This window comes from Condylura cristata, unplaced genomic scaffold, assembly GCF_000260355.1.
Source record: "Condylura cristata isolate star-nosed mole 26May11 unplaced genomic scaffold, ConCri1.0 scaffold00005, whole genome shotgun sequence".
NCBI classification, from domain to species: domain Eukaryota; kingdom Metazoa; phylum Chordata; class Mammalia; order Eulipotyphla; family Talpidae; genus Condylura; species Condylura cristata.
The window spans coordinates 43,587,523-43,609,366 of record NW_004567106.1 but is presented as its reverse complement, the minus strand read 5'-3'; the positions used below and the strand labels follow the sequence as shown (position 1 = coordinate 43,609,366).

At 38.1% G+C, this 21,844-nt stretch overlaps 1 protein-coding gene across 1 annotated transcript in view; it reads right to left on the bottom strand.

Moving 5' to 3' along the window:
• LHFPL3 (lipoma HMGIC fusion partner-like 3) overlaps window positions 1-21,844 on the bottom strand; it is a 424,154-nt gene that overhangs the window by 109,397 nt on the left and 292,913 nt on the right. The window contains exon 2 of the mRNA XM_004676915.2: window positions 15,073-15,309. Within this exon, the coding sequence (XP_004676972.1) occupies window positions 15,073-15,309 (237 nt within the window). The remainder of the gene's footprint in view (window positions 1-15,072; window positions 15,310-21,844) is intronic.

Sequence of the window (21,844 nt, the reverse complement as noted above, 5' to 3'; positions counted from 1 at the left end):
TGGGTCAGGAGAGGTCTGTCTCACCATGTGGATCACCTCCTGGGCTGGGGATCTAACTAGGCACTGAAGTGGTTGCGGCTAGCTTGCAGTGCTGCGCTTTAACCTGTTGCACCACGAGGGAGGGCCCCAAGCCTATATTTCTTTTTCTTTTTTTTTTAAGCCTATATTTCTTAACTTTAATTTTCATGTACCTATAGTAGGGTGAGGTTTTATTGTAATTATTTCTTACATTTACTGAACAGTACTGAGCTACATGCTTTAATCTGATTATATCTCTCAAATCTCACTATGATGTGTTTAAAATGAACTACATGTTTAAATTGAACTACATATTTACACATGAAGTTTAAGAGAAATTAAACCATTTGCTCAAGATCTACAGCTAGTAATAGTGAGACTAGTCCAGGCAGTCTGATGTCAAAGTCATAATCTCTACCCCTACAGCACTCTCTTGTTGAAGCTCCTCATCCCTGTTTCCTACCGTAATTCTTCTCTACAGCACCCTCCGCTACCCAACTCTGCAATCATTGCATGTATTTATATTTGACTATATCTTTGGCAACGTGCATGGTTATTTGGTATGCATTTTTTACGTTATACGAATAATATTTTATAACCTTCCTTATTCGGTTAATTCTTTTTTTCTAAGGGTCAGCCATGTTGTTTTGTGTTCATTTAACTTGTTGTCTCTGATCTGCTGTATAGTCTATGGTTTCTATTCCTCCCAAATTATAGGCTCTGCCAAAATGAACTTCCAAATTTTTTCAAGTTCCCCACTACAAATAATACCTCATTGAGCATGCCCATACAGTCCTTTATAGCCCTACTGATAATTTTAAATATAAATCTAGGAGAATAAATGTTAGGTTAGAGGATAAGTTAAACAACTGAACTAGACAGGTTTCCAGGATGGCAACTCCAGTCTGTGCTCCCAATGGCAGAGTAGAGAGACAATTTCCTGCCTGTTACCTTGTCTAAATTCTGCCAGCCCTTCCACCAGAAGGAGAAAGATAAATACCAGATGTGTCACTGATATGTGGAATATAAAGTAAGTAAATTAATAGTCAGATAAAGACAAGATTGAAGACTAACCCGTGATAGCTGACTACACAACTGAAGGACCCAAGGGAGAAGAGGCAGAGGAGGGAAAGAGCAGAAAGGGAAGGCATTGCAGTGGTTCACCGGAATGGTTATGGGTGAGCAGGTGGCGGCTGCACTATGCTGTAATACCAGATGGGGGTAGTATTGCATTACTTAATTAATTAAAAAAAAATCTTGCCAGGGCCCTCCCTAGTGGTGCAGTGGGTTAAAGCACAGCACTAAGAAGCTAAAGCCACTTCAGCAAGAGTTCGATTCCTGCCTGCCCCGGAGGAAACCCACATGGCGAGGCAGACCTCTTCAGACCCACCCGCTGCTCCCCTCAGCAGTGTACTTGGTCAATTGGCCTGTTCTGCTCCCCACTCTGTCTCTGGTGAATCCTCTCACCCTCCGCATCTCTGGCCTGTACCCCAGTTCTGTATGAATAAATAAATCTTTAAAAAAAAATCTTGCCAGCCTAAAAGGTGAAAATTTCTATTTATATTGTTTTAATTTCTATTTCTCTACTTGCCAGTGATCTGAGACACGTCTTATGCCAGTTCATTTTGTTTTTGTGTTTTTTTTCTTCAAACTTCTCTACAAATTTCCAATTCATAATAGTAGCTCACTTTGCAAGTGAGTTTTAAATGTGATTACTATAATAACCTTGTTCTGTACTATTCTGATAATACTAAGTTTTGTAAGGCAGGTCCAAGAATCTGATCATTGTATATACATCAATTGTTTCTTTCAAAGTATATAATCTGAGTTTCAAAACACCAATCTAAAAGCAAATGTTTGGAATCGAGTCTATTTACTCATTGAAATTTGCTGGGACATTTAAGAATAGTAACTCTAAGGTAAAAATACTTATCTGGCCTAATACCACAATATCATAATTGCATTGTTAATCTAATTACAAATGACCAAAAGCAACATTAGTATCTTCCAATCAATCACATTGTACTTACTTGAATGCACCTACTAAAAACAAATATTCCATTTGCCAAAGCCAAATGTACAACACTAAGTTTGAACCCTAATGTAAACTATGGGCTTCAGTTGATAATAATGTTCAATGTTAGTTCGCTGACTGTCATAACTGATCACATCAATGTTGGGAAGGCTGTTTGTATGGGGGAAAGGGTATGAGGAACTCTGTACTTTCTGTTCAATTTGCCATAAACCTAATCCTACTCTAAAAAATGAAGCTTATTAATTAAAAAAAATCAGAGTTACATTTTAGATAAGAATTTCATTTCATTAAAAATAAGCACCCCTGGTAAATATTCCAGGTAATTTTATTCCATTTAAAAATGGATCCCAGGTAAATATTATGTTCATAGAAATTCACAATTGCTACTAAAATTATTACTCCAATAGTAATAATGATAAGACTTGCTACCGCTATTACCTAGCAGGTATGAATTAGTTTCAGAGTATCTCAGTAGTGGCAGCCAGAGAGAAATGGGTTTCTGAGTGATGGGGAAGTGTCTCCCACAATTTAACATCTAATAAAAATTTTATTACTTATTTTTGTTTGAAACATGGATTTTATTTTCCATGTTTATGGTGAAAAAAAATAAAGATGTGCTCTGACCAAAACTCATGTCCTTGCTAGCTTAGTAGCACTAAATTTTTATCACCTTGTGGAAGAACTAAAGTAACTATATTCTCTACGTCCAGGGGATTCTTTTCTTTATTATGTCTACTGCTTGGCTGGAACACCTTCCAACCATCACTCACAGACATTTTCAATACCTTGGGTTTGTCCCTCATCTGTTCAGCAATGCATGGCAGAATTCTTAGCTGGATTGAAAATGGGTAACATTGTAAAGAACGAGTCACATTTCAATCAAGGGGGCGTGGGTTATAGGCTCTCCTTGGTGATAAGTTACTAGATTTACAGAGGCAGCTATAGAGTTTCAGCCTATTGGATGACAAATGTAAAAGAATAAGCTCTCTCCACCCTCCAAAGTTGTGGCTGTCCATAGGGAAATGACAACAAAACAAGACTTCCAACCAACCAACAAACTAACTCTCAGCAATCTTATTAAAAATACTTGTTGGCCCTCCCTGGTGGCGCAGCGGGTTAAAGCACAGCACTGAGAATCTGAAGCCGCTTCCGCATGAGTTCGATTCCCGCCTGCCCCGGAGGTGACCACATGGTGTGGCAGACCTCTCCTGACCCGCCCGCTGCTCCCCTCAGCAGTGTACTTCGTTGATCTGTCTGTTCTGCTCCCCACTCTGTCTCTGGTGAGGCCTCTCGCCGCCCCTGAGCCTCTGGCCTGTACCCCAGTTCTGTATGCATAAATAAATAAATCTTTAAAAAAAAATACTTGTAAAGCTATCCGTTTAAAAAAATCATTTTTAAGCACATGGAGGAAGCAATCTCTAGACGTTAATGAGTTGCATTATAACAAAGTTGCTAGGATCCAAGGGAGATATCAGGACAACAGGCCTCCAACGTGAGTTCTGCACAGCACAAACTGTCATATAGTAAACACGATACATGTGTTTGTCAGGTAAAAGCAAAGCTGGGAAACAGTGATAGGAATCGGAAGTTATTACAGTTTACATGCATTATCTCATTTTATTTTTACAAAACCACTATGAAACAGGTTCTATTAGTGTGCTTACAGATGAGGACTAAGAGAAGCTTGCCCAAGTGCACAGAACAAGCAGGTAGCATAAATGAGTTTCCTGTCTGGTATGGCACTATGTTTCCAAAAAGGCAGCAATGGAACCAGCTTGGAGAGATGATTCTTTAGACTACTGTGAATGAAACCTGACTGAATGTCATGGATTACCTACTGATTTCTAATTATAATAATTCAAACTGATCAAATGTTCTCTATTTCCTTCTCTTTATCTGAGCTTCCTCAGCTGTAAAATGAGGGAGTTGGGTAAACCAATTGTTCCTCCACCCTAGCTACACATTAGACCCTCCAAGGGAGTTCTTCATACCCACATTATGCCAAATGAACTAGAATCTCTGTGGTGGGTCCCTGGCACTGGAATATTTTTTTAAACTCCCTAGGTGATTGTAAAGAATGGAGTGATTTTTGGCTGTAAATGTCTCATTCTGCAATTGTATTTTAACACTCCCTTAGCTGGTTCATCAATAGAGGAGAGGAGCGAGAGGTGATTACCACCTCACATCTGAAGAGTTATTAAACCCATCACTAAGATTTTCCCCTAGGCTGACCCAAAAATAAATAAAACAGGATGGCTATGACATCAAACTTCACTAAAATTCCTTAAAATTAATGAAAACTAAGGATTCAGCTTTTAGAACCTAATATTGTGAATTTACCAACTGTGTTACATTGACTAATTTGGTGCAATTTCTAAGTTATGGAAAGTTATTTTATCTTATGAACAATTAATCTTTTCACTAATTTGGTGTATTTCCTATACTTTATATTTCATGTGTCAATCTTATAATAAAATATTATAAATGAAAACCAAACCGAACCAAAACAAACCAGGACAGTTGCTCATGAATTTAGAAGATTTTCCTGAAAAAAGAACTTTAAGACATCTTCATCTGCCACCATGTACAGATCCACATAGCATCTTTGCATCCCGCCCCCCCCCTTACTAAGGTGTGGAAAGGGTTTTATTTTATAAAATGCATGAGCATGAGGCGAAGTTCCCAGAGACACTTGGATTTCTCCTGTCTGGACAGTCAGAGGACATCTTGTTGGATTTGTATGGTGAACAGTCTCTGGTGAGGAACTATCAGAACAGCAAGTGAGATTTGTTCATGTGACTTCTGGGTTTGTCACCTTCCTTGGGATAAGGGACAGCTATTTTAGTTTTTACGCTCACCTGCTCTATGATGGCCCTGCCTGGGCTTCTCTCCAGTCACCGGCATTTAGTGGCTCTGATTGAACATAAGTTGGGGTGGCTGACACTAGCCCACAGCCGCCTCTCTTCCTGGTTGAATTCTGCCCTCCAGGTCTCTGGACGATGTGATCACTCTCAATTTTGTGGGTTTTGACAGCATATCAACTTGCAAACAACATGGCATGGGAGTTGTCAGAATTCAAACTTTCCCTGCTGATTATTCCAGGCACATCATCAAAGGTGACATAGTCAATTTGGGGAGATGATATCTACTTAGACAAACTGATTTTTCTCCCCTTCAAATTTGAGGCCAACATTATGTGTGCAGTAAAGAAGAAAAAGTCAGTGAAGTGCACAAATATAGCACTTGCTGAGTATCAGCTGGCCGACTGACTGTGAAGACATGGTTCAAGAGTGATAGAGCTGGCACTTACAAAGTGACTCTCTCCCAAAGCAGTTTTTGCAGTTTAGATTTTAAATAGACTGCTCTAAAATTAATGCTGTAGCAAAAGAGAAACCGCCTCATCTCACCCATCATTCTTGCTTGTCCCTCCTCTGTAGCATATCTACTATATTTTTCATTTCTTCACAGTTGGGCTGTCTTTTGTTTTATTTAATACTAATAGACTTACTGATGTTTTTCCACAAGTTGATTTTTTAAAGCCTCTCAGCAGATGAAACCCTGTACATCAAATTGCCCTTGAGAAATCTCTGCTTATGATAGCATCATCTTTCACTGGTGCTGGAGTAAACTGGCTGTCAGGGCAGGGAATTCACTCGTTTTATTTAGAGATGACACCAACAAAGGGTCCTTATGAAGTTATAGGTGTCAGGACTGGACCTCAGGAATATAACTTAGCACTGATCATACTCAATGTCCTCCCCAAAGAGACTTAGGACAAAACCTCTCCCACTTGTTTTTGAACCTACCTGTGTATCACTAGACTTGACACACATGAGACGTGTGCATTATGTTTAGACTTTTGCCCATTGCTTGGGCAACATAGTAAATGCACAGTACATCTTTTGGTGGCTGTTGAATAAGGTCCAAAAAGGTGCAGTGATTTACTAAATTGACATTTATAGTACTTTCTCTTAACCTACTACTCCTTGATTCTTTAAAAATATTTGTGTGTAGGCCCTCCCTGGTGGCACAGCGGGTTAAAGCACAGCACTAAGAAGCTAAGGCCACTTCCACATGAGTTCAATTCCCGCCTGCCCCGGAGGTGACCACATGGCGTGGCAGACCTCTCCTGACCCGCCCGCTGCTCCCCTCAGCAGTGTACTTCGTCGATCTGCCTGTTCTGCTCCCCACTCTGTCTCTGGTGAAGCCTCTCACCGCCCCTGAGCCTCTGGCCTGTACCCCAGTTCTGTATGCATAAATAAATAAATCTTTAAAAAAAATATTTGTGTGTAATATTCAGGGAGATTTATTTTCTTTGCAATCAGTGAAATAAGGGATAATCTGCTTCATGTACAGAAGACATGCTACGTGAGGAGATTATTCATTTACAATTTTTTAAAGATTTATTTGTGCACACAAAAACTGGGATCTAGGCCTGAAATGTGTGTGTGTGGGGAGGGAGGGAGTGACGGTGGTCGGAGGATTTACCAGAGACAGAGTGGGGAACAGAACAGGCAGACCCACTGAAATACACTGCTGAGGACAAAATAGGAGATGTCTCCTGCACCACATGGGTCAGCAACCTGGCTGGGGATGGAATTCATGCTGCAGTAGCTGGTGATAGCTTGATAGCACTGAGGCTTTAACTCTTGTGCTACCAGGGAGGCCCTCATTTATAATTTTTTTTAATGAATTGATTCAACAAAATCAATGATAACAAGTGGTGAAATTTATTAAACACTCACCCTCTCCCAGGAACTGTGACATTAGGGATAACAGATAAATAAAACTTATTCTTAAATCAGATAGACTTAGTCTCAAGAAACCTAGAGCAAAAACTGAAATGCACAGATTTGGGGGGGTGTTGTATTTTGCGAAGTACTAACAGAGACAGACATGTCAGCAAGTAATCTCAACATCTATCTCAGCAGTATTTTGGTTGGCAGTGTGTTCTTACCCACCCTTCCAGATGTTAAGAACCTCTATTCTTCTTTGCAAGGGGAAAATTAAGTGACAGGTGACATTTTCATTGTATTCTTTACCTCACAACAGAAATCACTGAATTTGTATCAAGTAAGCATGTGGCCTGCCAAAATAAGTTTTACTATCTTAAAAAAATAAACCTGAGTAGTCAAGAATACTAACACTTCATTTAGTGCCTGTTCTTTCCACAGGAACATGGAAAAGAACTAGACTTCAGAATGGGTAACAGAGAAGACAGAGGGGCTTGTTGCTGGGAGACTAAAGAGATAAGCAGGAAGGAAAAAGACAAACAAACTACTTTTGGCATATTTATAAGGGAGAAAAACTTCAGAAATATATTTGTGGTCTAAAAGTAGAAATGTATAGATGAAAAGACGGGGGGAAAAAAAGTGCCCTGTAATAGAGCAGTTTACTTTAATCAATGAGTATGCATTACATGTTAAAATAAAAAAAACAGCCAATTTAGAAAGAGATGATCATAAATTAACTTCAGATACTGAGGTGCCTACCAGTATCTGTCCAGAGTTCATAGATCTGAAACTAGATTCAGCCTTTAAAGGAAAATAGAATTAGTATCAGATCAGTAACTTAGAAGAAATAGAATCCATACACTTGGATTGTATCTCATGAAGGCACAATGCACCACATTTTCAGCTCTCATGACGCTACTATCAAATGGGAGATGGCCTGGGTGAGTGGGGAGCAAGGGTGGTGAACTGGTGAGTTTTAACCTAACTAGAAGAGTTTATTTAAAATTATGCTGCAAAGTTGATTGGAATTGTACTGGGAGAGCTACACCTTGGGCATTCTGACTTTGTTGTATAAGGTTTCCTTTTATTCCTTTCTTCTTTTCTTCTAGTGGATTTGATATTTACCCAGAGAGCCTTTCTCAGAGACTGAAAAGATCAGTCTTTATCTCAGGAATTGAAAAGATCATTGAAATGTCAAAATTATTCTGGCTATTGGAATAGAGTGGATAATGATGAAGCATGTGACAGTCATTCAAACTTAGTCCTGCCTTTGTCCTCAGATTCACAAACTACTTCTGACTATAAGTCCACTAACTGGAGAAGGCTGAGTGGCAGATACCAACTCTGCGGGTAAAATTTGAAGATGGATACAGATGAAAATAAAAGCTCCATCTTCCAGCACACTATAGTATATTTGTGACCTCAATGTCTATTTACTAGATCAGAATCAATCTTGAAAGCTCAGGTGTTCTGCAAGTTACCTCTAGGCATGAGGATAAACTGAAGGAGACAATCTCCAGCAATATGTTCCAGAGTGAGTCTGTGAGTTCCTTCCACCATACATTTGGATGTCCTTTCTCTTTTCCCGACCAAAGGTGGTATTCTGCTCAGGTTCTTTGTGTGAGAAGTAAGCTGTACTGACAACATGGATGGTTCCAGATGCCCAGGAAGACCTGGAGCATTATGCCTCTTGGCATGTGTGTAAATTTAACCATTAAAGACACAATTGTTCTTAAGTTGCTAGTTAAGAGTAGTCGAGGGAGGAGCAATGAGCAGGCATTATAATGAGGCATATTTCAACTTAAAAAGAACAAAAACTTTCTAAAGATCTATGCAACAATAAAATGAACTTGTAAGATAGAGATTAGAACTCATTCATTCAGTCAACAATTTTCTCATTCAACAAGTAATTACTCAGGGCCTATATAAGTCAGACTCTATTCTAGGCACTGGGAATATATTCATGAATGAGAGACAAAAATCCCTTCCCTTATTAAGTTCTTCTGGAAGCAGACAGGCCATAATAAGAAAAGGTGGTAAATAAGCAATGGATTAGATGAAATATTTGTGCATGTGAAATTTTAGAATATGTTGGTCAGGTTGGCCATGGAATACAATACCTCACTGATAAAGTGACATCTTGGTAAAACTTGAAAAAGGTAATAGTATGTGGAATGTGGTTTTGAGGAAGAAATTTTTTTTTGAATATTAGGTATTTTATTATGTTCCTGTAAAGTTAGATATTTCTCTTTTCAATAGAATAACATTGATTAAAAAAGAAACTCATTTTAGCAAGAGGGTGTTTTGAATGTATTTATTGCTTTCTAATACCAAAACAAAATATAAACTGCACCTTTCCTCATCAAAAGTTATTTTCTAAAAGGAGGTGGTTGAGAAAGAAAATTTTTAAGCAGAGGCTTTGAGATGGGACTGTCCTGGGTACATCTGAAAAACAAGAAGGAAGTCTGTGTCTGGAGCAGAAGAAGTAAAAGGGAAAAACAGAGAGCTCAGAGTGGCAAAGATCGATCTGTATGGTCCAGTAGACCTTGTAAAGGAATTGGCTTTAACTCAGAGCAAAATCATCTAGTCAATGCAGGATGTTGAACTGAAGAGGCCACAATTCAGCATTTCTTTCCTAAGGTTTTTGTTCAAAGCTCTTGAGGATACTTATCCCTGGGCTTTCTGGTCTAACCTCACTAGGTTACATAGCCAAGTAAAAGGATCCATTTTAAAGGCTTTTCTCCATTTTTAGTGTACCAAATTTTTCTTTAAAAGACTATCTATAAGCTACCAAATAAAAATAACACTTTACTTGCACAGGGCTGACTAGTCAAGGTGAAAAGAATTGAATCAGCATCTGTGAAGAATTGATTACATCACATTGAGAAATATAAAGAAGGTGAATGAACACCTGAGTAAATGATATGCATTTGAGCCTGGACCTATTACTTTCTAGTGAAAAATTAGACAAGATATTTAACTTTTCTGAGCCTTTGTTTTTGATGTGTAAAACTAGGATGATAGCTATCTCACAGGTTTTGCAAAGATCAAGTAAAATGTTGTATGGGAAAAGATTAGTAACAAGAAGGCTTATGTAGATATTTATTACAAATTGCTTCCACTCATATGCCTTTATTTGATAGCCCCAGTCCTCTGGAGGAGGCACAGCCGGGCATTATTATTGTTTCCATTTTGCGGAAGGTGAGATTGAGACTCTGAAATGACCCTTCCCCTTTATCTTTATCTTTATCTTGTCGTAGTTCGCTTTGCTAGCAAGTCCGTAAATGAGACTTCAGTGTGTTCACTGCTCTGAGGGTACTCTCAGACACTCTCAGAAACCTTTGAAAGTGTCCCCAGAATTAGAATATTTTTAGAGCTGTAAGAAATCTCAGATGCCATTTAGACGAGTCTACATTTTATGGATGAAGAAGCTTCACTTCTGAACTATTAAGTGAACTGTGCAAGAACCTTGGTTCACGCTGCGCAGCACCAGCTCTAGGCAGAGCACACTGCTCTTCACAATACTCTGCTGCTGCTTGCATATGATCATGAGCATGGTATGGGAGGGACCCCAAATCAAACATCTAGGACTTCCTCAATTAGTTATTTAACTAAAATGAAATTATTCTAGTCCCCTCTATTATAGCATTTAAAAAAGCAAACACCTGGAGGTTCATCAAACTGCTTAACATGGAGCTTCCATACAACCCAGCAATCCCACTCCTAGATATCTACCCCAAAGACACAAAAACACCGATTCAAAAAGATACCTGCACCCCCATGTTTATTGCTGCTTTATTTACAATTGGAAAGACATGGAAGCAGCCCAAATGCCCAAAAGTAGATGACTGGATTAAAAAGATGTGGTACATATACACAATGGAATATTACTCAGCAACCAAAAAAAAAAAAAACCACACACACATACGTGTCTTTTGCAGCAACTTGGATGGAGCTGGAAAAGATCATGCTTAGTGAGATAAGCCAGAAAGAAAAGGAAAAATACCAGATGGTTTCGCTCATAGCTGGAGTATAAAGGAAAAATACCAGATGGTTTCACGCATAGCAGGTGAGAAAATTATACCACTAATAATGAACAGTTATATACCAGAGACAATTTATGGGGGTGGAGTGGGGAATGGGATAAAAAACAGTCAAGGGAGGGAAATGTGCTGGACTATGGTGATGGCACATGGGTGACTTGGTGATGGGAAACCCACGGGGATAATTGAGATGAAAAAAAAATGTACAAAATTATGTAAAAATAAACTATTGTATTATTTAAAAAAAAAAGCAAATGCCACTTACTAAATATATGGTAACTGAAGTCATCTCTTGATAGATAATCATGTTTTCTCATTTGCAATGTTATTGCTAGAAGACAAAGTAACTTTAAAACTGCTTATGAGAGGACCCAATTATCTGATAAGCAATTCTAAAGACCATATACACAAATGCAGAAGCAGGCTCTTTTATGAATGGTGTCAGACAAGGAAAGAGATATTTGTGGCATAGGAGCTCTGGCAAATGTAATTATTTATCCTTTCACAATTAATGAAAGAAATTGAAAATGAAGCTTTCATTTCAAATCCTTTTTATCTGGATGAAACTTTAATTTTACATAATTAAATTGACTTCACAGTTCAATGTGTTAAAATATGCAATTAAGTAGCATATCAAGGTTAAATGCCTACTGTTGTTGGCTCATTTAGAAATCATGCTGCTGAACTCCCAAACAAGAATAAACACCTGCCCGTTTGCTATTATGCCCAGAGATGGGGACACACGGGGCTTGCAGCACTGACTCCCCAGTAACAGAGCAGGCCAGTTGAATTTTCTAGCATGCACCAAATCATGAATAAAGTCATGGATATCTCAGGAGTTTTCACTTCTGTTTCTGTGGGGCTTCATTTTTTGCTTTTCATGAAAAAGATAATCTGGGACTTTGATGGGGATTCATAGACAATTAACTTTATCTTTTATGGAAGTCACCTCTCAGACAACACTTGCAGTTTCAAAGTTGTCTTCTGTTTGTTGAAAGTATGTTAAAACTCCTTTATTACACTTTTGTCATTTCACAATTTGTAACACATTTCAGTTGGGGAACTCTTTCAAATTATATTTGCACTCCAGGGAAAGGAGGGGCTTAACGTGGAAGGTGGGACACAGAAATTGGAATTGGGGTGATCCACTGGCAACCTTTCTCAAGAGGCATAAGCAGGCTATAAAGTGGAGACATTCACTTGTGTGCTTGCTCTGTTTTCCCTTTAAATAGCACCTTTGTGTGGTTAATGTATGGCTTACTAGTATCGTCTATTCCCTTTCATCTTAAGACTGGATGGAAGATGGCTCAAAAATAGCACAGTGAGTTTCCTGCTTCAGTGCACTCTATCGAGTTCATGCAGTAGTGATTGTGTTTCAACCACTGGTATGTTTATTGAGAAGGACTCACAGTTCTAAGTATATGCCTACTTGGAAAAACTGAACCTAGTTGGTCATTTTTTTCTAGATAAATGGGGGAAGTGTATTACCAGATTAGTAACAATAACCATGAAAAGAATGATCAAATTTAGGGCATGTGCTACATTTGGTGGTTTATTCTTTCTCTAATGTTCCTGCTATTAACTTAGGATAATGGATGATCAGAAGGCCATGAAACTAGAAGTATACTGTAAAAGATGCTGTATGTACAGTGATACATGTATATCAGAACATATGACTGTTCTTACTCTTGAATCAAACTTGAGTATGGTACTGTCTGTTTTCATTATATCAGAATGCATCATGGAGTTAAAAATTCTTTAAAATCCCATAAAGCCAGACTTGCCCCTAGTTGCTTTGCCTTGGAAACCAAAAGTTGCCTTGACCACTAAGGAGTACTGGTAGTTCAACCAGAAAAAAAAAATTAAGAGTTAAAAGAATGGAAAAGTTTTATCATGCATTTATACAAGTGATAAAAGTACCCATTTATATATTTACCAATTTTATAATTGTAATTATTCTTATTGGATCTCTCTTCCCTTAGAATCTAAGGGTCACATGTTGTGACACTTGAGAATGACTTAACTATGGTAGTAAAACTATGTTACCATATATGAAACTATGTTCATATACAAACATACAAAATCACAGATTGGGCTTCCCTCAGACAAACCTAACTTTGCAAGATTCATCACTGAACCACTGTTTATGTAATGCTAAACAATAAAAGTTACTTTGTACAATTGTAAATCTGGTACCATTTCCTAGAAACTTGCAGGTTTAACCTTATTTTCTAAGGAACTTAGAAATGGCTTGCATAGTAGAGATCTTGATACTTTTTTGAAATAAAAAGATGGTACAATTGATATGTTTCTTCAGGATTGCTTCTGCTACCTTGTTGGATCTATCTGATTTGATAGAGGTGAACTTCTACAGATTTTAGTGCTTCAGAACCAGGTGGAAGAAACTCTAGACACGTGCAAATATGATACATGTCAATGGAGTTGGTGAACACAGGAAAATCATACACGACCCCTAAACTTAATATTGGTCTTGTCCAAAATTCCCATCACTATGTTTACCAAGGTGTTCCTAGGTATCAATATCTAACTGAATCAGAAGAAAAGATTTTAAAAGCTGGAGAATGTTATTCTATAACTCTAGCTGCTCCTTTCTGAAGTAGGAATTCAGAATTGCTCTCACTTATATGGCTATCAGTTAGAACTTCCAAATGCCAGTTAAAAATACCCTGGGTTTGTTATTATTTTTTTCTGAATTTCCTTCCATTTTTTCTGTGGTCAAAAGATGTCTCAGCAGGCTAACGGTTCTCAATATAACAGAACTTTATAATAAATATGTAGCATTTTAGCACATTATTGGGTGGTGGTGGTGAAAACCAAGAGTTTACAAAAGAAAGTATTTTATTTAATTCATTCTTTAGGGAAAGGGGACTTAGTCTAATATTGAACTATCTTTACTATGAAATTTGAAGTGAGGTTAACCAGATAGAGACCAACAAGGGCATCAAATTAATGAATGCATTAAAAGCACTTTAAATCTCAACATGCTTTATGAAGAGTACTTAATCTCTTCCTATCATCCTTTTCATCTACAACTCTAAGAGGGAAGTAGTTGTGTTTTCAGGAAGTCTTAGCACCACTTCTCTGAGGAAGGACTATCTTTGTGTTTAGAATATTCTTGAGAGAATCAAGTTAAATAACATATTCTGTCTGTAAAGCAGGGAGAGAAAGTGTTCATGCATGAGTGCTGTTCTCTTGGATTTTTCATTGTTGTCTCTATAGTTCACAGTTTCTAAGCAAAACAGTGATGATCTAAATATAAAGCTTGAGACATTATCATTACGTATGACATTCATGTAGATATTAATATATGCTTATATTGGGAGCTGAGAAGCATTTCTGAAGTTAGCAACTACTTGAAATAATAAGCTAAATTTCATAATTCAAGGATGGACTTAATTCCCAATTAAAAATAAAAATGAAAAAAAGAAACCACTCAATTGAAGTTGCAAATATAATCCCCAAATAAAAGATAACACAAAGATAAAACACTTAAATGAATCTAATTCTATAATAACATAGACAGTAAAATTCTATCTCTAGAAATTAGTTTAGAAATCTGGAAAGAAAATTAAAACAATCATCTTGAATAACAACTTACTGTCTTTATGACCTACTGTAATAAGCCTGTAATAAGCCTGGCATTTGCCAGCTAATAGCCTTATTTTGTAACCTTGATTTTTGTGTGTTTCAGCATTTTCTTTTTGGAAAAAAAAATCTGAAGTCTTCTGATTATCCAGATAATATTCAAAATCCACCTAGCTAGGTAACTTGAAATTTCTAACTGTCATTCTCTGGTACTGTATCACTACCTCTCTCTAAGAGGGTAAGTCTGGATTAAAATGATTGTGGGCAGTTTCATAGAGATACTTAGAGATGATTTTCTGAGCTGCCTCAGGCATTTGTTTCAACTCGGGAAAAAGCTGAATAGGGGAAAAGAAACACTATTCACTTAGTTAAATAAAAAAAGTGTCATCATTAAACTTGGAGCAAAAAATCAGCTGAAAAAACTGTATTTAAATAATAAACTCAGAAAACTCCAGAAGGAAAAGTATCAAAATACCACGTTAACTGTGTAAACTTCTTGAGGCTAGTAACTACACAGCATGAAAAGATACAGCAAATTAGACTCACAGGGGGAACAGTGATACTTGATGTGAAAGATGAACACAATCACATTTTTGGCTTGACGCATCAATGTAAGAGCTCTCCAGAGCAGTCTTACCTTTGTTTTCTGCCTTCAGTTCCTCTGCCATCAAGCTGTCTTGTCGGTTACCAAGGACAAATGCCAGAAATGAGAGGATCAGGGCATCCAGTATCCCAATAATAGCCAGGATGTATGCCCAGCGGACTGAACAAGCCCCAAGAGTATACTTGTCTGTCTTTTCTCCACACATCCGTTTTACTTCATCTGAATCCCAGCCATCAGGAAAAATCATACAGCCAAGTACAAGGCAGGCAGCTTAGAGAAAGAAAGAAAAAAACAGGAGTTAATGTAAGTATTATTTTAGCAGATATCACTACTGTTTGTCAAATCATTTTATCATCCTTGATTTAACGAACAGCAAATCTCATTGCTGTTCTTCCCTGGCTAACTTAAAAACAGTCCAGCACTCTGTTGCAACGGGAGCTCTGGGAGTGAACTGTATAGCAAACCTGAGCATTCTGAGAAAATTTAAGTTTTGTTAATCTGTAAGAAAATACTAAAAAACTATAATAGTGGTGTGCACTTGCGGGGAAGGTTTCCCCATTGTGAGTAGGACATAAGGAATCATAGACCTGCTGAATCACCATTTTAATGATGATTTTGAGAAGCTATGAAAGTAGCTAGATAAGAAAGGATAAAATGGAAAAATGTCAGAGCATACTGACTGGGTCACATGTTGTGGCCTCCTATACATACACACCTTGCAGACCAGCACACTGAAAACTTTCTGGAGAGTATACTTAACCCATGCAATGCATGTGGATATTTCCTATACTGTCCTCCACTTTATTTTTTTAAAGATTTATTTATTTATGCATATAGAACTGGGGTACAGGCCAGAGATGCGGAGGGTGAGAGGATTCACCAGAGACAGAGTGGGGAGCAGAACGGGCAGGTCGAGGAAGTACACTGCTGAGGGGAGCAGCGGGCGGATCAGGAGAGGTCTGCCTCACCATGTGGATCTCCTCCCGGGCAGTCGGGAATCGAACTCATGCGGAAGTGGCTTAAGCTTCTTAGCGCTGTGCTTTAACCCGCTGCGCCACCAGGGAGGGCCCCACTTTATTTTTTTACAGGCTGACAAATATTGCACTAGTGTGGCACCACACAGCTCTTACTGAAATTCAGAAATTCACGGGGAATATTTTATATTCTATTCCCAAATATCTCAGTGAGAATTATGTCTAATTTTTATAGAAATGTGTTTAATATGAAAATGAAAGAAGGTAATTAATTGGCTTTTATTGCTACTCTCATTACATTTAAATAAATCATTTAGTGGTTAAGTGATGATAGTTTTAGACTGTATAGAGCTTACTGCATAGTTGGGTTCATTCATTAATTCACTAATTCATTCACTCATTTACTCATTTGATGACTACATTTAAGTCTCTCCCCTAGGGAGTACCAGACACAGTTTGTGGTGTTCAGAATCCAGTGACCAGAAAGAGACATGATCTATGTTGTAATCTAGTTTATGTTTATTAGGAAAAGAGGCAAAACAAAACAAAAAAGAGAGAGAATACACGCAGATACAATTAAGTTATAATAAGTGGTAGATAGGAGAAAAACAAAGAACTTAGAGAATATGGATGGGAGCTTCTTCAGAGAAGGTGGTTAGGTAAGAACTCTTAAGAGAGTCTTCATGGGGTATAAGCTAAGGCAGAAAACCAGAGGAGGCACTGGACATGTGGAGTTGATGGGAAAATGTTCTAGGCAATAATATAATAATAAAGACCCTGATGTTAGAAAAAAACTTGGTGTGTCTGAGGAGTTACAAGGAATCAGTGACTGGGATGAAGAAAGTGATTATGCTGAAATGGCAAAGGAGGCAAGAGCCAAGCACCCGGGCAGATTATTGTTTCCAAGGCATGTGACTTAAAAGACTATGATGGAAGAACATGATGGCACAACCAGACTAGAGGTCTCATCACCAAGTTACACATTTGGGTAGGCTTAAGGCACATCGCTGAAAAGGACACTAGTGGAAATTAGTGAAATGGTGACATCCACAGAGACATCTTTCATCAGGGTTTTTCTATGAGTGTAGACTGACAATCTTAAAACTGGAAAATGGAGCGACAAATTTGAATAAACAGAGCAGAGGCAGAGTTAACACTCTGAAACTAAATATCATTGTAAAATATGAACTATACCCCATTGTTTTCTGTCTTTAAGGAATGTGATTTCCTCAACCAAGTTTTAAGTGAAGAGGGAGTATAGATGATATAACACACAATTGTGCTTCACTTAATGGCATGGGGATTTTGCTGAAAGTTACAAAAATAGGCTTTTTGAAATGTAAATTTCAACAGTCAAAGGATTATTTGGCCATTCAGAGAAATTTTAAGACAAAAATATTTATTTTTTTGTAGTTTCTTTTTTTGTATTTCTTTTTTGTGATTAATTTTTTCATTACTATAACAGTTTATTTTTGCATCATCTTGTGCCTTTTAATCTCCAAAGACTTCCCATCACCAAATCACCAGTGCCATCACTATAGTCCAGTGCATTTCCCACCCCACCGTTTTTTATCCTATTCCTCACTCCACCCCCATAAAATGTCTCTAGCATATAGTTGTTCATTATTATTATTTTCCCTCCTAGTCCTTTATGCTTCTGCTATGAGTGAAATCATCTGGTATTTTTCTTTTTCTTTCTGGCTTATTTCAATAAGCACGATGCCTTTGAGCTCCACCCATGTTGCTACAAAAAGGCATGATTTTATCTTTATCACTGAGCAATATTCCACTGGGTATATTGACCAAATCTTTTTACTCCAGTCATCTACTTTTGGGCATTTGTGTTGATTCCATGTCTTTCCTATTATAAACAAAGCAGCAATAAACATGGGGATGGTGCAGGTGTCTTTTGAATCAGTGTTTTTGTGTCTTTTGAGTAGATATCTATGAGTGGGATTGCTAGTCATATGGAAGCTCCACAAGATCAGGTTTTGGTTTTCTGGGGAAAATATCTAGGACCCCCTCACCCCCAAGAAAAGTGTACTCCAGGTGTCCTTCAGGCTATGAGGTGGTGGGATATAATCATTGTGTAAGTGAAATTTATTTACTTATGCATACAGAACTGGGATAGAGGGCAGAGGTGCAGGGGCAGTGAGACGATTCACCAGAGACAAAGTGGGGAGCAGAACAGGCAGCTTGATAAAGTACACTGCTTAGGGGAGCAGGGGGTGGGTCAGGAGAGGTCTGCCAAACCCTGTGGATCATCTCTGGGGCTGGGGATTAAACTCACACTGAAGAGGTCACAGCATTCTTGCAGTGCTGTGCTTTAACCTTTTGCACCACCAGGGAGGGCCTGAAAGCTGCAATTCTTGATTACCATTGCATACCAACAATTTTATTTTCTGACAAGTATTGTCAAGACACATATTTTCTATTCCTCAATCTAAAATTTCCCTACTTGTTTTAGTTTATTTTTGCAAAACCCCTTGAAAGTTATAGTGAATTTACATAAAGATTAATTTATACCATTAAAAAACCAAATTTTAATCTGTTGGCTTCTTTGTAAAGGTATGATTATTACTTTCTGCATTAATGCTTGAATATCATAGTTAGTTTTATTTCTTGGCATTCTACTAAGGAGAACCTTATTAACCTGCATGATTTGTATAGCCACTGGAAATCAGCAGCTGCTCCTAATGCTGCTAAGTAGTACCTGTAAGGTCCTAGGCTACTGTCTTGAAAGATTAAGTCATATTTCTCTTGGCTTTATAATTATTTCTAATTCTTTACAAATTTTTGATCCTGTAAGATGTAGCACCATCACTCCACTAAACATTAGAGTATACAAGGCACCAGAACATTTGATTAATTTGGACAGGCTATTTCTCAACCCTCAGGGATAGTGGAGAATTAGCTCCAGTTGAGTTATTATCCAAAACTGGGTTTCTTATTAGAATGTCACCTAAGATATGACTAAGTTCTTCAGTTTTTAAATTCCCTCATTTCAGCAGCAGGCTTCCTGGAAATATATCAAGGAAACATTCTGGACTGTTTAAAAGCTGGAGATGGGAAGAGAAGAATGATGAAAAGAAACCCATGTCTCCATTGCCTAGCATCACGGTGTTGTCTAATCTGGAATGTATAATAAAGGCGTCCTTGTGAGGGTGTGACAGCTCTATTTCAACTTTAAGCATATTCCAATTGGTTAAGAAGCATTCACCTTCTAAAAGGAAGCTCTGTGTAGAGGCAATGATGCCCACAATGGGTTCTTCTGAAATAGTACACAAACAGTTAGTGGTCCTCAGAGCCACTAATTGCCTTGGCATTTTTCTTGCCAAAGAGATGAATATAATCTCTGTGAAGGAAACATCCTTAGAATACCCCACCAATGTTCTTAATTGGGTCTTTCTCCAAATGAAAATGAAGCAAGATGAAAAAGACAATAGGGGGGTCTATGATTTGGGTCACTTGCTCCTGCTGACATTGCTGGTCCAACCTTCCTAATGAGGACTTAAGTTTTCGAAGCTGAGAAGAGCTTGTTTTTTGGACAGGAAGGGAAAGTCTAAATTCATTCTTTAAAAAGTCTATGCACTGTTGCACAAAAAGCATGATAAATTGCCTCATGTTGCTGAAGCACTCAAGGGGAACTTAGTGGAAAAAGGGAAACTGCATTCACTTAACTCTATCAATTATTCAGGCATACGGTAATTGAAGAAAGTGATGCCTGCAGAGCTCCAGGCCAGGCACTGGGGATGGGGACTTTCCTGAGGAATGCCACACTGAACACCTGCGAAAGATACACATGACTCATCCTCTAGCTTCTTCACCAGCACATGGCCCATCAGCCTGAGCTATGACCTTTATATCTAGGAAAGAACTGTTTGCAAATCTTCATTTACCTCTAGAAAACGGAGTCACTAGACAATCAAGAGCATGGCGTTTAGAGTCTGGAGGAGAAAACAAATGATCTCAAATAGTTTGGTTTCAAACCCAGGATAATCTTAAGGGTTACAGCACAAAAGAAAATTACAACATTTGTTGAAAGGGGGAGTTTGCGTGTACACGCAAACTCTGGGCTCTCAAAGAGAAGAGTTAGAAAACTGTGTACTGTGGTGAGACAAGCTTCTCCGCCCTACCCAGACACTCAGCACTAATTCACCTGAGTAAAGGGGTCCACGTGTGCTTCATGCTGAGTCCGCAGTGAAAGCACCACCACGGTGCAGATAGGGTAAGCAGGAGCTCTCGCTCCCATCTGCATTTATAAGCTACACAGTAGAAAAATAGCTTCGATAGAATATGATAGCAGACATGAGGCAAAACACTTAATTGTACAACATCATTTGCTAACTTTCCCAAAACTTGAGGGCTGTCAGCCAAATAAAATACAAATCAGAACTTAGAACTTAAAAATACAATGCAGTTTTGACCACTAGAATGCTACTAGATGGTTTTTGATTTATATCTTGGATCCAAACAAATGTGAAATCGCATAAGAACTGTTAATAATGTACACTGTGATAACTAGGTTTACTCTGCGCTCACCAGGAGTGTGGGGCACTCTTCACATGCATCGTCTCAGTTAATTCTTATACAAAACTAAGTGAGACATGAGAACATTTCTTCCTGGCTCCTCAATGAAGACTTTCCACGAAGAAGGATTTTCCTGAAATATCCTTGGTCCCTTATTCCAGCCCCTACTCCTGCCCTTATTCCTCTTCATGGAGATGGAGGTCCCTGAGGAGTGTGTGGAGAAGAACTGTCCTAGTGCCTTCCTCCCCTTATCTTAGTAACTGCTTGCCCACATAAAGCATGTTTCCACCCCTCTGTGCTGTGAATTTTACACTGTGGAAGTTGGATGATGCTGTTGGGAAGTGGAAGATAAGAATGGCCAACTCTAGGGGTGTAGACTAGAAAGTCTTTTTGGCTAAGAGGGGCAGAGCCATGTTCTTCAGCCTAATCTTTCTCTTAGTGAAAGAAATATTTTGGTTTCCACCTTCCAGCTCCTTATGTCTCACTTGCTTTCGAGTTCAGGAGGATCTCACAGTCCTGGAGGCTGAAAATTTGAGATGGGAGCATAGCATGGCTGGATTTGGGTAGCATAGTCTCTAGGTTGCAAATAGTCCGACTCGGGCTGTATTTTTACATGATAGAAAATAAACAAGCTTGCTGCTTCCTGGCTATGTGGCACTTTTAAAAGGGGCACTTTTAAAGGGCTCCATGCTCATGACCTAATAATCTCTCAAAGTCTCCACCTTCTATCCCACCAGGCTGGGTCTAGGGTTTCAACATGGACTTTGAGAGACATATTCTGTTCATTGCCAAGGTGTAATGGAGGGTTGTGATTCATTGCTTCTATGCAAACCTCAACACTACTGTTTTCTTTTTTTTAAATGCAAGGAAACTGATGGAAATTTCATAAAGCTTGTTCAAGGTCGTACAAAATCCACAGTGGTAGAATTTGAATTCAGATAGTGTAACTTTGAAATCTATGTTCTTAATACCATTTATGCTATTATCCTTTATATATCAACAATAATGATACATGTACAATCACTTTAAGGCTCTAGTTTCCATACCAAAAAGACTTTTAGAATCTTGGCAGTGCTGAACATATTTATAATTAGACATTTATTCTCTGAGTACTAAAATGATGCCTAGAAACTGTTAGCTTTTACATATATAAATATTTTTTTGGTTTATACTAGTATTCTACCTAATCAGAATTTCATCTATATAATGCCAAGAACATTACAGTAATGATAAATTCTAAGTGTGTGGAATGGAAATTAATGAGATTTTATTGCATAAATATGTGTATATTTGGTTCTATG